General features: G+C 38.9%; 1 protein-coding gene across 1 annotated transcript in view; it reads left to right on the top strand.

Annotated features, from left to right (window-relative positions):
- Nucleotides 1-11,491, top strand: part of ddr1 (discoidin domain receptor tyrosine kinase 1) — a 44,020-nt gene extending 32,529 nt beyond the window's left edge. Inside the window, exons 10-19 of the mRNA XM_073872059.1 lie at nt 189-236; nt 900-1,051; nt 2,339-2,540; nt 3,176-3,289; nt 3,820-4,106; nt 5,488-5,619; nt 7,035-7,228; nt 7,310-7,574; nt 7,655-7,804; nt 7,882-11,491. Of these exons, the coding sequence (XP_073728160.1) occupies nt 189-236; nt 900-1,051; nt 2,339-2,540; nt 3,176-3,289; nt 3,820-4,106; nt 5,488-5,619; nt 7,035-7,228; nt 7,310-7,574; nt 7,655-7,804; nt 7,882-8,022 (1,685 nt within the window). The 3' untranslated portion in view covers nt 8,023-11,491. The remainder of the gene's footprint in view (nt 1-188; nt 237-899; nt 1,052-2,338; nt 2,541-3,175; nt 3,290-3,819; nt 4,107-5,487; nt 5,620-7,034; nt 7,229-7,309; nt 7,575-7,654; nt 7,805-7,881) is intronic.
- Nucleotides 11,492-13,698: the final 2,207 nt, after the last annotated feature.

Here is a 13,698-nt window from a genome sequence, read left to right as displayed (position 1 = left end):
AACAGATTTGTTGAATGTCCAATAGTACTGATTTTTTGTTAAAAAAGTAATGAGATTTGGAGGTACGAGGTTTCTCCCTGACAATGACAATTTCATCATCTTGCCTTATGCCTCTCAGCTCCTCATTCTCCCCGCACACCATTTCTCTTATTCTCTCTATTCTGACCTGTACAACCTCATTTTTCCAGAAGACCTCATGAACACTTCCCTCGTGCTGCCCAGCAGCATGTCAACAGGTGAGAGAGAGAGAGAAACATGGAGAAGAAAAGAGTATTATCTCCATGCTTGTTATTATGTCTTTGAATTTTTGTAAGCATGTTTTACAGTCCTTTATAATGTTCGCCACTGTATTTTCCTACATTTCAAAATCCTGCCCTCAGATAAAATGTGGTTTGCGGTAAAGTGTGCGTGCATGTGTCCATCTTGAAGCCTGAAGAGAATTTATTTTGTTGTTGCATGGTTTGGTTGTGTTATTCTGAGTGTAACAATCATCTATTGTTTTGAGTAATTGATTTCATAAACCCATTTCATAAAGCCCCTATTGTGAAATACAGGCTGGTCCTGTGTGTCTTTAACTTCAGTTCCCCCAACTTTAGTATTTTGCCCACTCTCACAGCTCATTTACTCGCGTCAAAGCTTATTACAACCCCCGAAACAACAGCTGCCTCCTAAATTTACAGACATAAGCACTTATACTTGCACGCAGAGAGAGTGGATAAGTAACAGAGCCCGTCAGAGCGCAGAAAATGTGTCAGACCATGAAAATATTTTTCATTTACTTTAACACCAACATATTTTATGGTAGAGGTGCCTTTGGTTTTACTCTGTAGGTCCAACATTTATAAGCATACATTGGTGCACCTTTTGTAATCACATAACTGTCGTCTTTTACTGAGCAGCCATCACTCCGAGGGCGGGGCTACCTGTGGCCAAAGACGACAGCAGCAACACGGCCATCCTGATTGGCTGCCTGGTCGGAATTATTCTGCTTCTATTAGCTGTCATAGCTGTTATACTGTGGAGGCAGTACTGGAAGAAGCTACTCGGGAAGGTAGGAAGAAGGGGACATTGTTATTGTAAATAGTGTTAATTGGACAAAAAAATCTGTATACACACAATATGAGTCATCAATATTGTTGGGTCCATTTTTTCAAAAGCGGATCTTTTTTACCTTTTAATGCCCGTATCTGCTACAAGTTTATGGAAGAAAACTAGCAGATGTCCACATTTGCTTCAACTTTAATTTCATTAGTTTTTAAACTTTTTAAAGGCGGGGCGTGGGTGGAGTTGAGGTGCCTGCGTGCTGAAACCACGCCCACATTGGCTGTAGTGACAGTAGGCGGCAATTCAACCATCACTCAAGTGGCCACGCCCTTAAGTATACAGAACTTTAAGGCTATCATTAATTTACCCCCTTACAGTTGTCATGAAGGGCAAATTCGCTAAATAGACCAAAAACCAGGGCGTAAACATATGTTATGTTCATAAACTGTAAAAAAGGATGGACGTAGTGTCCGTGACGTCACCCATAGGTTTCTGAAGATCATTTTTGAAGCTTAAAGTAGGCGTTGCCTGCCGTCGCCATCTTGACGCACATCACCATGCATCACTCTCGGATATCTAAAAATGGGTAAACGGGCGGGATGTGGGTGAAGCTGAGGTGGCTGGTTGCTGAAACCACGCCCTCCTAGCTCGACTCTTGTGACAGCAGTGGCAGTTCACCCGTCACTCAAGTGGCCACGCCCCTTAACTATGCAGAACTTTAAGGCTTAATATAATTCAAACGGATGAGTTACAAAAATATTCACCCCCCTCACAGTTGTCATGAAGGGCAAAATTCGCTATATAGAACAAAAACACTTTTTGTACCAGGCTGTAAACATATTATTTTCTGCTCTAAAGATCGGCATTTTAACATGGAGGTCAATGGGTATTAACTCCCTTTTGGAGCCAGCCTCTAGCGGCCAGTTGATGAATTGCAGTTTAAGTCATTTTTATGTTGACTTCACGATAGAGACCGGAAGGTTGCCCCTTGAGTTAGACCATTTTTCAAACAGTTTTTCACAATTTCTGGCAGGGATTCAATGGTTCACTGTAGCCACCAACCATAGCCCCGCCCTTTACACATTAATAACTAGTGCATTAGCATCAGTGGATCGCCGCCTTAATCATGAACATCCATTTAGGTTGTAACAGTATCTGACAGTTTTTCCACAAGTGGGCGTGGTTTCAGGGCAAACACTGAACACTCCCCCAGCGTTTGAGAGAAGAGAATTCTGCTATTTTTTCCAAAATTGTGATAACCTTTACACAGACTTTATTTTGTTTGTATATCCAGGCACAGGGCAGTCTCTCCAGCGATGAGCTACGCGTTCACCTTTCAGTTCCGTCGGACAACGTGGTGATCAACAACACCAACACTCATACTTACTCCAGTCGCTATCAGCGCATACACACTTACCCTGATGACAGAGAGCGAGAGGGCGAATACCAGGAGCCCAGCACTGTACTGCGATCCCGAGAGCAGTGTGACAGCACAGGTAACACACAAACACACACAAATAGACTTTATACAGAAAGTGCACTGTAGAGAATAAACAGCACTGCCAAAACCACATCAGAAAAAGTACTTTAGTAAAATCCAATAACAGGACACAAAGCCCCACTTGTCCTATCTGCTGGAAAGACAAGGAGGTACAGAGATTAAAAGAAAAGAGATTTTTTCCACAACATACACTCCATATTTCCCAACATATTCCTGGTTTCACTCATTAAATCTGCCATTACTGCCGTCATGCCGAATCAGTATATTATTCTGAATCATTGTGTGTTTGTATTCATTAATCAACATGAAATAATATCTGAAAACAGACTGACGAATGAAAATGATTAACAGCCTGCATCATTATTGATTTGATAACACTGCCTGTTGTGTCTGTGCATCTCATTTGTGACTGGTTTGCCCTGTCCACCCTTAACAGCCTTGTTGTTTGTGTTTTGCTGTCGTGTCGTCTCATGTTTGTGTTTGGTTTGTTCGTTCGTCTGTATTGTGCTGTGGTTGTGGCATTTTCCTGTGTCGTTTTTGTCATGTGGTGACCCCTCACACTGTTGTGTTGTGTCGTTTTGTGGTATGTCTTGGGGTGTTGTACCATTTTGTGGACTTGTGGATTCCTAGCACTGCTGTTAAACAACCCAGCCTATCATCTTCTCCTGTCTGGCCTGACACATGGTCCCAACAGGCTGACAAACTGCCACAGCCAGCAGGAAAAGCCCCAAAACCTGTCCCAGGGTAAGAGATAGGGGGTTTATATTACCCTAAATGGGCTAAGGGTGGTGCTCTTCAAAGGGAGCCGGTAAAGTCACCAGAAGTCCTTAAGGTAACAGCTAGAGTTATATGATGCGCCCTAAATAGCAGAGAGGGATAAACACATATTCATTAAAATGATAAGGGATAGTTTTGTCAGGGTGTGGTGCTGTTTGAGCCCATAGGGGAGTGGAGGGGTATGCTAGTGTTTAGTGGAACAGTTAAAGGGACAGTTTACCTAAAAAGATATTTTTATATTCAACATTTACTTACTATCATGTTGGTTCAGACTCATACCATTTTGTTTAATTTTTCAAAATTTTGTGTTGCATGGAAAGTATTTGTTTAAAACAATTTGAGTTACGGTAGTACAAAAACAACTTAAGTTGTTCAGTTTTTATCAACTAACAGTCTGTTTCTGTTTGTGCATGTTTGCCGTTCATAACCACTCATGAATTCGTAGTTTTCAGTTACATCTTCGCTCGGTTCACTTTGACTTTTTTGTTTTATCTCAGCCTGTGCTATTGATATGGTTGATAAAGGCCTGCCCATTCAGGAGGGTCCGCCTCCTTATCCTGGAGCCCCGCCCCCTTGCCTATCAGGGCTTCATTATGGAGAAGCATCGGGGAGTGTTCCTCATTACGCCGAGGCTGACATCATCAGTCTACAAGGAGTTAGTGGTAACAACACATATGCAGTCCCAGCTCTCTCAGCCACACCCACTGACTGCCCACCATTACCTGAGCTGCCTCGGGAACGACTTATATTCAAGGAAAAGTTGGGAGAAGGCCAGTTTGGCGAGGTTCACTTGGGTTTATATGAATTACTAAGCCTTTTCTACCTTAATAGACCCTTTTACTGTTTGTACACAATAATGACGTGGCAGCGTATGCGCGCGCATTTAGGCAACGGAAGTATGGTAAGAATTAGCAATGAAACAACACAGACAGAGAAAGTTGATTTTAAAAGTTGACATAATCATCTTTTTACAACACAGCTACCAGATCCGTGTACTATAGTGAAGTGGATAGAAGATGTAGCAGATGGCCAAAAATAAAGTTGCCAGATACATATATATGAAGAGTTTCATTGCAAAACGAGATAAATCTATTTTTTAACATTTTTGTCAAAACATGTTTTTTATTATGTTATCATGTTATTATTTTGTTTTATGGTGCTACTTAGCTGTATTTTTTAAGTTATGAAGGTTTAAATCAAAACAAACCAACTGCAGTTGAATTGAAATTAATTGGAATGCACAACCAAAACACTTACTTTGTTATATTAAGAACACTGTCATTGCTGCGGTTATACTTGACGTCGTCTCTTTACATTTTCACAGCGATCAGCTGTAAAATGTTTTGGTCCGGCTCGATTTTCATTGACTTTGAGTAAAATAATGTAAAGTTTTTCATAAGATCCTCTGGGGTCAATGTTTTAGCATGATGGGCTTGATGCTGTCGGGAGAACAAGCAACCGAGTGCCTCTCGCGGAAATTATTAGATGTTGATGGCTTACGTTTCTTTCCCGTCACAGAAAACCATCACAGGTTTAGCAAAGCAATTAAAGTATTATTTTGTTTTGTTTGTTGATCACGCAGTACAAAGTAGATGAGGAAAACTAGGACTCCGTGTACTCGCGCCGCCATTGTTTGTTTACATTGCGTGACTGGTGGGCTGTAATATCAGGAATGGATTTGTTGCGTTCTGTAAAAAAGGAGGAGTGGCGTTTATCGACTTTTGGGAAAAAAGGGAGAAAAGATGACAGAATATCACGGCGGGTATTGGATTTTGCGTAAAATTAAGAATTTACTTTTAACTACTGACCTGATATAATACTGATTTTGGCAGTAACTCATTTTTTTTTAAAATGGCGTTTATCGCGTTTTGCAACGAAACTCTTAATATATACGTATATTAGTATATTATATTAGTGCAACCTAATGCCACAACCAGACGTTTTAATGCTGAGAAACCATTTTGATACTTTCTGAGTTGCTAACACGTTAGAACCAATGAAAATAACACCACTTCTGTTGCCAAAATGCGCGCGCAGGCTATTTGATCACGTGGGCTGTAAAAGGGTCTATTAAATTCTTTATTTACTGCTGCCAATATTATAATATTGCTAAAAGTAAAGCAGTGCTCTCTTTATATCTGTGCTTATTTTGTGCTTCTATTCAGGTTCACTTGTGTGAGATTGAAAACCCACAGGACCTTACAAATCTGGAGTTCCCATTTAATGTCAGGAAAGGTCGCCCTCTGCTGGTGGCTGTTAAGATTTTAAGGCCAGATGCATCTAAAAATGCCAGGAACTTTAAGTAGTAACAGTGAGAATAAATGATGCTATATGAAATATTTGCATGCAATATTTGATACATTATTATCACAGTAAAATAATTCATATTAATGTTAATGTTTGGAGATCTAAATAACGGACCTAAGCTACAAATGAAGAATTTTGACCCAGTCGGTGAAAACCCAGCTAAACATTTTTTTGTAATTGACTGTTTTCTATATAACATCATCCTACATAATGTAAAGAACATTTTGTAAAAATATAACCTTGATATCTTGAACATTCACTGAGTAAGGTCAAAGATTGAAATCAATGCTCATACGCCCAATCTCATAATTAGATTTTTTAATCAGATAAATTGTTTATTATAATATGAAGATGGTCACATATCTACAATCTTTCAATGTATTTTTATGTACAGTACTAGGGCTGTGTATCGATTCAGATGTTCCAGATCGATTCGATTTCGATTTACAAGCTATCAAATCGATTTAATTTCGATTCTCCGGTCGATTTTTATACTTGATTCTCGATTTAACTCAATGAATATAGATTTAATAAAAATACTATATTTATAAAAAAGAACAGTGAACATAACTTTACAAGTGGGTAATAATCTGAATATGAAACTCTTTTATTTTAGGTACACTTGGCTACATTAAATCAGAACCCATCTCTAATTTTTTAATTATGTTAAATACAATATAATTTTGATGCAAAATGAAAAATGTATGATGAAAAAGGTCAGAACAGTCGCATTCTTTGATCAAACAGGATCAGGTTATTTAAAAATATATATATATTTGTGGCCTTTAAGAATCGATTTTGAATCGACCATGTAAAAAAAAAGAGTAATCGAAAAATAGATTTTTTTGTCCAGCCCTATGCAGTACTGTGCAAAAGTCTTAGGCCTTCATGCTAGAATTTGATTTGTTGTTTTTGCAACGTTATAGTGATAATATATAATTATTTCTCAGTCTCTTTAATAGAATACATTCAGAAAATACAGGAAATGTGTATATAGTATTAAAAACTGATTAAGGGTAAACTCCCCTTCCACTTGAGTAATAGCAAGAAAATGCAGGATCTCTTAAACCTAAATAAAATTAAATCCTAATTTCTAATTTTAAAGAAATTAGTCTTTTTACTTCATTCTGCTCAAAAATGCTAAAGATGTGTTTAGTGTCAAGAGACAATGCCTAAAGACATTTAGTCCTGAAAATTACATTTTTTTATTTTTTTGTACATATTTCCTGTATTTTCTGTTTGTATCTTAATAAAATAGATTAAAAAAATAAATATGGATGGACTTCTAAAACAACAGGTCTGGTGGTGGTGGCCTGAGACAGTACTGTATAATATTAGTATGCATGCTATTTCTATCTATTTTGTCATTTTTCATGTTTCATTCTTATCATGCACTTACAGGAACGACTTTCTAAAAGAGGTGAAGATTTTATCTCGCCTGAAGGATCCAAACATCATCCGTCTGCTCGGTGTGTGCGTGAGCAGTGATCCGCTCTGTATGGTCACAGAGTACATGGAGAGCGGAGACCTCAATCAGTATCTATCCCACAGAGCATTGCTGGACAAGACAGGACCTTTACATAACACACCGACCATCAGGTAGACACACACAAAACAGTTTAACAGTACTGTATAACAAAATATCAATGCATTTTAATGCTAAATATCCCTCTGTCTCAGTTACCCAGCTTTGATCTCAATGGCAAGTCAGATCGCATCAGGGATGAAGTTCTTGGCATCTCTGAACTTTGTGCACCGGGACCTTGCCACACGAAACTGCCTGGTGGGCGGAGAGAGGGGCGAGGTGGAGGACGGAAACGGGGAGCGTCAAATAAAGATAGCAGACTTCGGCATGAGCAGGAACCTCTATGCTGGCGATTACTATAGGATACAGGGCAGAGCTGTGCTGCCCATTCGCTGGATGGCATGGGAGTGCATTCTTATGGTGAGCACGCCATGTGATTAATAAATATGAGGACGCTTATGATCATTATATACATGTCATCTTTGTATGCATTTGTGTAGGGGAAGTTTACTACAGCGAGTGACGTTTGGGCATTTGGCGTGACGCTATGGGAGATGCTGAGCGTGTGCCAGGAGCAGCCGTACAGTCACATGACCGATGAGCAGGTCATTGACAACGCCGGGGAGTTTTTCAGAGACCAGGGGAGACAGGTGTGTATGCTTTACACATCAACTCTCAGAAAACAGAGCACGCATAATTTCGGTCTCTCTCTCTCTCTCTGTTTTAGGTGTACCTGGCTCGCCCGGCCGTGTGCCCGCAGGGTTTATACGAGCTGATGCTTAGCTGCTGGAACAGAGACTGTAAACTACGCCCTTCTTTTGCGTACATTCACTCCTTTCTCACTGAAGACGCCATGAACATGGTTTAAAAAAGCAAAGGGGGGCGGAGACCGGACACAGAGGGTGGATGAAAGAATGTGTGTATGGACCACAGACTGGTGGTGTGTTTTTTACACAAACACGGCTAAGCACTCTTATGTAAATTTGTGTATTTTATGTTCGTGGGTTGGGCGAACAAAACCGCAGGTTCGGTGCCCATAAATGACCCGTTTTTCACCCCTTCATCCTTAGATTCTCAACTCTTAAAGCAACATTTTATCCCGTTTTAATCATCTGTAGTGTTGCTGTTACCCCAATGTTACTTATTTCATTGTCATTCCACAGTATTTGGTTTTTACAGAGCTTAGATTTCCCAGAATGCACAACAGAAATATCCAGGTCACTCTTTTCTATTTAAGTATAAATAATTGAAAATGTTTCCTTGGTCTGTTATGTTTTGAGAGGTCTAGTAATAAGACTAAAGCCCGGTACACACCAAGCCGACCATCAGCGTTCAGGCTTTTTTTTGGCTGATTCACCATGCCGTAATTGGCGGTGCTGCTCGTCTGGGAGTCAGATCATTCTGATTGGCTGTTTGGCATAGCCAACCACTGCACAAGAAGAAAAACTCATTTTTTCCATCTCTCATTCATATATGTGCATATTATTTTAAATAGACATGGCTCATAAGACATGACGGATATGTAGTGTACTTTCTACATTCATTATTTGTCATGTGATATTTCTGCTGTAGTTTAACGGACGGGATCACATTTCGCGTCTAAAATCGTGCAGAAAACGTGTCCGCGGTGCTGTCCTCCTTTCCAACATGGGACCTGTCCCAAATGGTGCACTTCATGTGGACTTTCGGTCTTGTGGCCTTAAATTGCGCATGCTCGCTTAGTCTACAAGTCCGTAGGGTGTCTCATCTGTCATTTTTACGCTTTGAAGTGTGCTCATCAGCGCCCCCTTTGCCCCCTTGATGCGGTCTTTGGTGAAGCCCGCACTGTGGCAGGCTTCGCGCACTTTACCAACCCAAAAGTCCTTGCGAAAGAGCAATCAGACGACGGAAGGGAGGAGTTCACACTGACGGGCAACTTCTCTTCGTATTTCCGGCTTGACGCTCGAGTCTGTCCAGTGCAACCACGTGGACTTGCATCAAGGGTCTCTAAAGTCTGCACTACATGATGTCATCAAAGTGTGGACTCTGAGGAGGACCACAAGTCCGGAGTGTGCCATTTGGGACAGGGCCATGGTTTCTGATGGTTTCTCTTGCATTCTGTCAGATTCAAATTTTCACCTAAAACAGTAGACCATCCGGGAACTTTATGGATACTCATTTAACATACTATAATTAGAGCCATACGAATTCTAATTTTAAAAACTATTTAGGATGGATAGTATGCAGATTGGGATTCAGGGGGTAGCTTTTTCGTTTTCCTTTTAAAGGCGGAGTGCACAATGTTTGAAAAACGCTTTGGAAAAGGAGACGGGCCAACTACCAAAACACACTTATAGCCAATCAGCAGTAAGGAGCGTGTCTACTAACCAACATCCTTGCCAGGTTGCGTATGTGTGGGGCGGGCCTTTTAAAAGAAGGTCCAGATTCTATTGGGGTAGGGGCGTGTTTGTTTAGGTGATTTCAAATTTCAACATTGGCTTTCAAACATTGTGCACTCCGCCTTTAAGTAATAAACACCAATTACTGCCACCTGCTGGTACAGAAAGTTATCTTATTTCACACAGGCAGAATGGACATACTAGTTGGCCGCAGTCTGTTTGGTGTGTCTCATAGATATATACACTAGATGTCGCCTTGGGGTTCTAAGCATGCGTCAAAACCGCCACCATCTCGAAACAGGGGTCTTGTCATAGGAATTAGCTAGGTAACGCTACTATCTCCACCTGTACTTCGAATTCATGGACGATGCCGGACTTTTGTGCTGTATATTGATGTTAGGCCTACTAGCACTATGCATTATAGTTAGAAAAAGTAGATTTTCATAATATCAAAACTTTAATTATTTCTGGAACGGAAAAAAACCTAGAAAATCGCATGCATGACGATTTAGGGTGATTTTATTTCCGTTACACCATTGCCTACAATGACGCTGATGCAGGGCTCTCCTGTTTCAAGATGGCGCCTCTATTTGACTAATTCGTTCCCATGAACTGCCGAAGCCAAGGCGACATCTAGTGTACATATCTATGGGTGTGTCAGGGCAACTTTGGACCCAGACGTAGCCAGCACGTGGGCAATATGAGCCGACCTCAACAAAACAGCGCAGATTCTAGTGTCGGTTTGGTGTCTCCTTACCCTAAGGGTGATGATGGGAGGAAAATATTGAATTGATTTTGGGATAAAATGTTGCTCTGCATCTGAACCTTAAATTCTGATCCTCTAACCCAGCTAATAAAACTGTTTTTCAGTCCCTGAACACTGAAACGATTTCTACAGATAATCCTAGTAACTGGTGGAGGGGTTTGTAGCTATAGGTGACAGGCAGCACAAGAGTAGCTCTACGAACTGTTTTTCTATGGGCAAAATTTCATGAATGCTTATTAATGCTACAAAAGAGTAACAGGAATTGTTCGTTTTTCTTTTCTACTTGCATAGTGAATAATAATAATAATGAATAACATTTACAATTTACTTGATGCCTCGTTTAACAGTAAACTCAGTCTAACTTTGCTACCATTGTTGTCATGTAGAGAATTTTAGGATGTATTGGCCAGTTTTTATGGCTTTTCTGTGGTGGAGGGTTATTTGCATACTGGAAACGTAAAAGAAATGCTCATTTATCACTATACATTCACATAATGTGGGATGTTTCAACAATATATTTGAACTATTGTAAGAATAAAATCCCTTACAACATGCCCTAGCCAGACGTAAAGCGACAAGCAATAAAAGTTTACATTCAAATCTTGAACATTTCTGTGATGTTGTGCTAAGTTGCTCCGCCCACTGTGAAATCTTCTGGTTGGCAAAACTGTAGATTTAAACATCATCAAATGTGGCTGTGAAGCGTACAAGTGTTGTGTACAGTAGATACATTGCTTGTGGCTGAAAGCGTTTTATTAGGGCACAGTGTTACGGGGCATCATAACCATTCTGAGTAAATGCAGAGAAACTAAAGCACACAAAAAGGGGAATCTGTGTAATTCTGTTCGAAAATCTGATATTTGAAACACAGCCATATGTAGATCTCAATATTCAAGCCTAGAAGATAGATATTTGTGGCTCCACCCCTGTCTGTCTGCACACATAATCTAGGTCAACTAACACTCCCCCATTGACTGTAAATGTGAGTTGTTGTGTAGTCATTGATAGTACAAGAAATGACTTGAACTAAACTTTCTGTGTTGATCCTGAACTTGTGTGTACTAGTACATCAGTTTATTTTGGGTTCAACTAGACTTTTGCAGTTCATGTGCCTGAATGCCAGATATAATAATGGATGCATTGTAATGTTGGTCTAATGCACTTGCATTTTGAAGGGATTCGGTATGAGTCACGGCTTATAAGATATGATATATGTATGTAGAGACGAGAGAGAGAGAGATTAATAAACAGGGAAACCAACAGAATAGAAATGATACTAATAAGTGTTACCAATGTTATAACATTGACTTATTATGTAAATTCGTGGGGCGCATACAGAGAAACTTGTGATGCTTGGGTGCACATCTTAAAGTATGTAATTTATGAAACTGTCTTGTTGGTTTTGGCCAGCATAATGAGTTATTTAGGGTGTCATGTGCCTGTGTAAATATTGTCCATGCACTTTTAAACCCAAAGTTTTTTTTACATAATGCAAAGAGCTCTTAAAGGTATGGTTCACCCAAAAATAAAAATTCTGTCATCATTTTCTCACCCTCATGTTGTTTTCAACCTGTATGAGTTCTGCTTTGTTCTCCAAGGAAGATTTTGTTTTGGAGCACCATTGACTTCCATAGTATTTTTAAACCTACTATGGAAGGCAATGGTGCTTAAAAACAAATTGTTTACAAACATATCTTCCTTCGTATTCAGCAGAACAAAAAATGTATACAGGTTTGAAACAACATCATGACAGAATTTTCATTTTGGGGTGAACTATGCCTTTAAGACGCAGTGGTGCTGTACCTTTAATACAACTCATTACAGAGACTGGTGTGTGTGAACTGTCTTACATTTAAAAGTAAGGGGATGTGGGTAGGAGGGGTGGAAAGCTACAAAGCCACACAAGTTACCCCTATATATATATACTGTAATATACTCAAGTAAAATGTGATTCATAAATGGTTATGTTGCTATGCCGACTATGCTTATTGAATGACATTGAACCTTCTTTGGTACACTGAAGCCCTAAACTAAACTTTATATTTTTATAAACATAGTATTGGGCATGTTCTGTCCTCGGTTATGTCGCCTATTCATGTTTCATAAAAAATGTAAATAATTCGTAGGACATAATTTTCTTTATTAATATTTGCTATCTGTTATTAATCGGGGTTTGTCTGTCTCTGTGTTAGACTCTCTGCTTGTGTTAGTCGATGCCTGTCTTTGTCTATTTTTGTAGGTGTTTTAATAAATCTTTTCAAATAAAATTCAAATGATGGCTTTTTTTACACTGAAACACTTACATACTGTAAGAATATTGTAATGCATTATACTCCCCAAAAATTTAACTAATTGCGTTACTTAGTTACTTTTCATGGAAAGTAATGCTTACGTTACTTTTAAGTTACTTTTTCTTCCTTGGCTGAAGCTTGATCTCTTTCAGGCCTTGCAGGTGTTTTTTATGATCGCAAAAATGTCAAGCTCTGGCCTGCCATCTTCGTTTCTGACTTAAACTGTTCCTGCTCAGGCGCACAGAGTACGTAATTCTACATTAATATGTAACAGTTTAATTCAGTAAATTATTTTATTTTTAAATTAAATTAAATTAATTAAACTGAAAAGTAACTTGCATTACTTTTTTTAAAAAGTAACTCAAATATTAATGTGTACCTTTATAAAGTAATGCGTTACTTTACTCGTTTCTTCAGAAAAATAATATTATTACGTAATGCGCATTACATCCCCCAACACTGCATCCTATATTGTCATCTATAAACTGTAAAAAAAAATCTTACATTTTTTGGGTTTAATCAATTCAGATGTACAAGTCATTTCAACTTACTACTATTTATCTTTACAAGCAATGAGGAAGTTGACTTATTTCAACTATATTTTATAAGTTAGAACTCATCTGTAGTTAAAGGTGCAGTGTGTAAATTTTAGCGGCATCTAGTGGTGAGGTTGCAAATTGCAACCAACGGCTTATTCCACTGCTCACCCCTTGCTTTTGAAACACATAGAGAACACTGTAAAAAAATTCCGTAGAAATTGTAGCTGGGTTGCCGGTAATTTACCGTAGATTTAAATTTTTGTTTTTTACTGGCAACATTTTGTTCAAAGTTAAATGAACATTAAACATTTACAAGTCTTTGTCTTTACTGAGTAAAACTAGAAAAACAGCATCAAGCAAAACATTCTGGGAAAAAAATCCAGAAAAGGTTGATGATGATTTCTGGTTCCCAGAATGCTTTGCATGAGGCTGTTATTGTATAGTTTTATTCTGTAAAGATAAAGACTTATTAATATTTAAAATTTATTTAACTTTGAATAAACTCTTGCCAGTAAATAACATAAATTTAAATCTACGATAAATTACCGGCAACCCAGCTGCAATAACGTT

This window comes from Misgurnus anguillicaudatus, chromosome 10 (assembly GCF_027580225.2).
Source record: "Misgurnus anguillicaudatus chromosome 10, ASM2758022v2, whole genome shotgun sequence".
NCBI classification, from domain to species: domain Eukaryota; kingdom Metazoa; phylum Chordata; class Actinopteri; order Cypriniformes; family Cobitidae; genus Misgurnus; species Misgurnus anguillicaudatus.
Note: the sequence above shows the minus strand (reverse complement) of the source record. Positions and strands in the feature narration are given on the sequence as shown.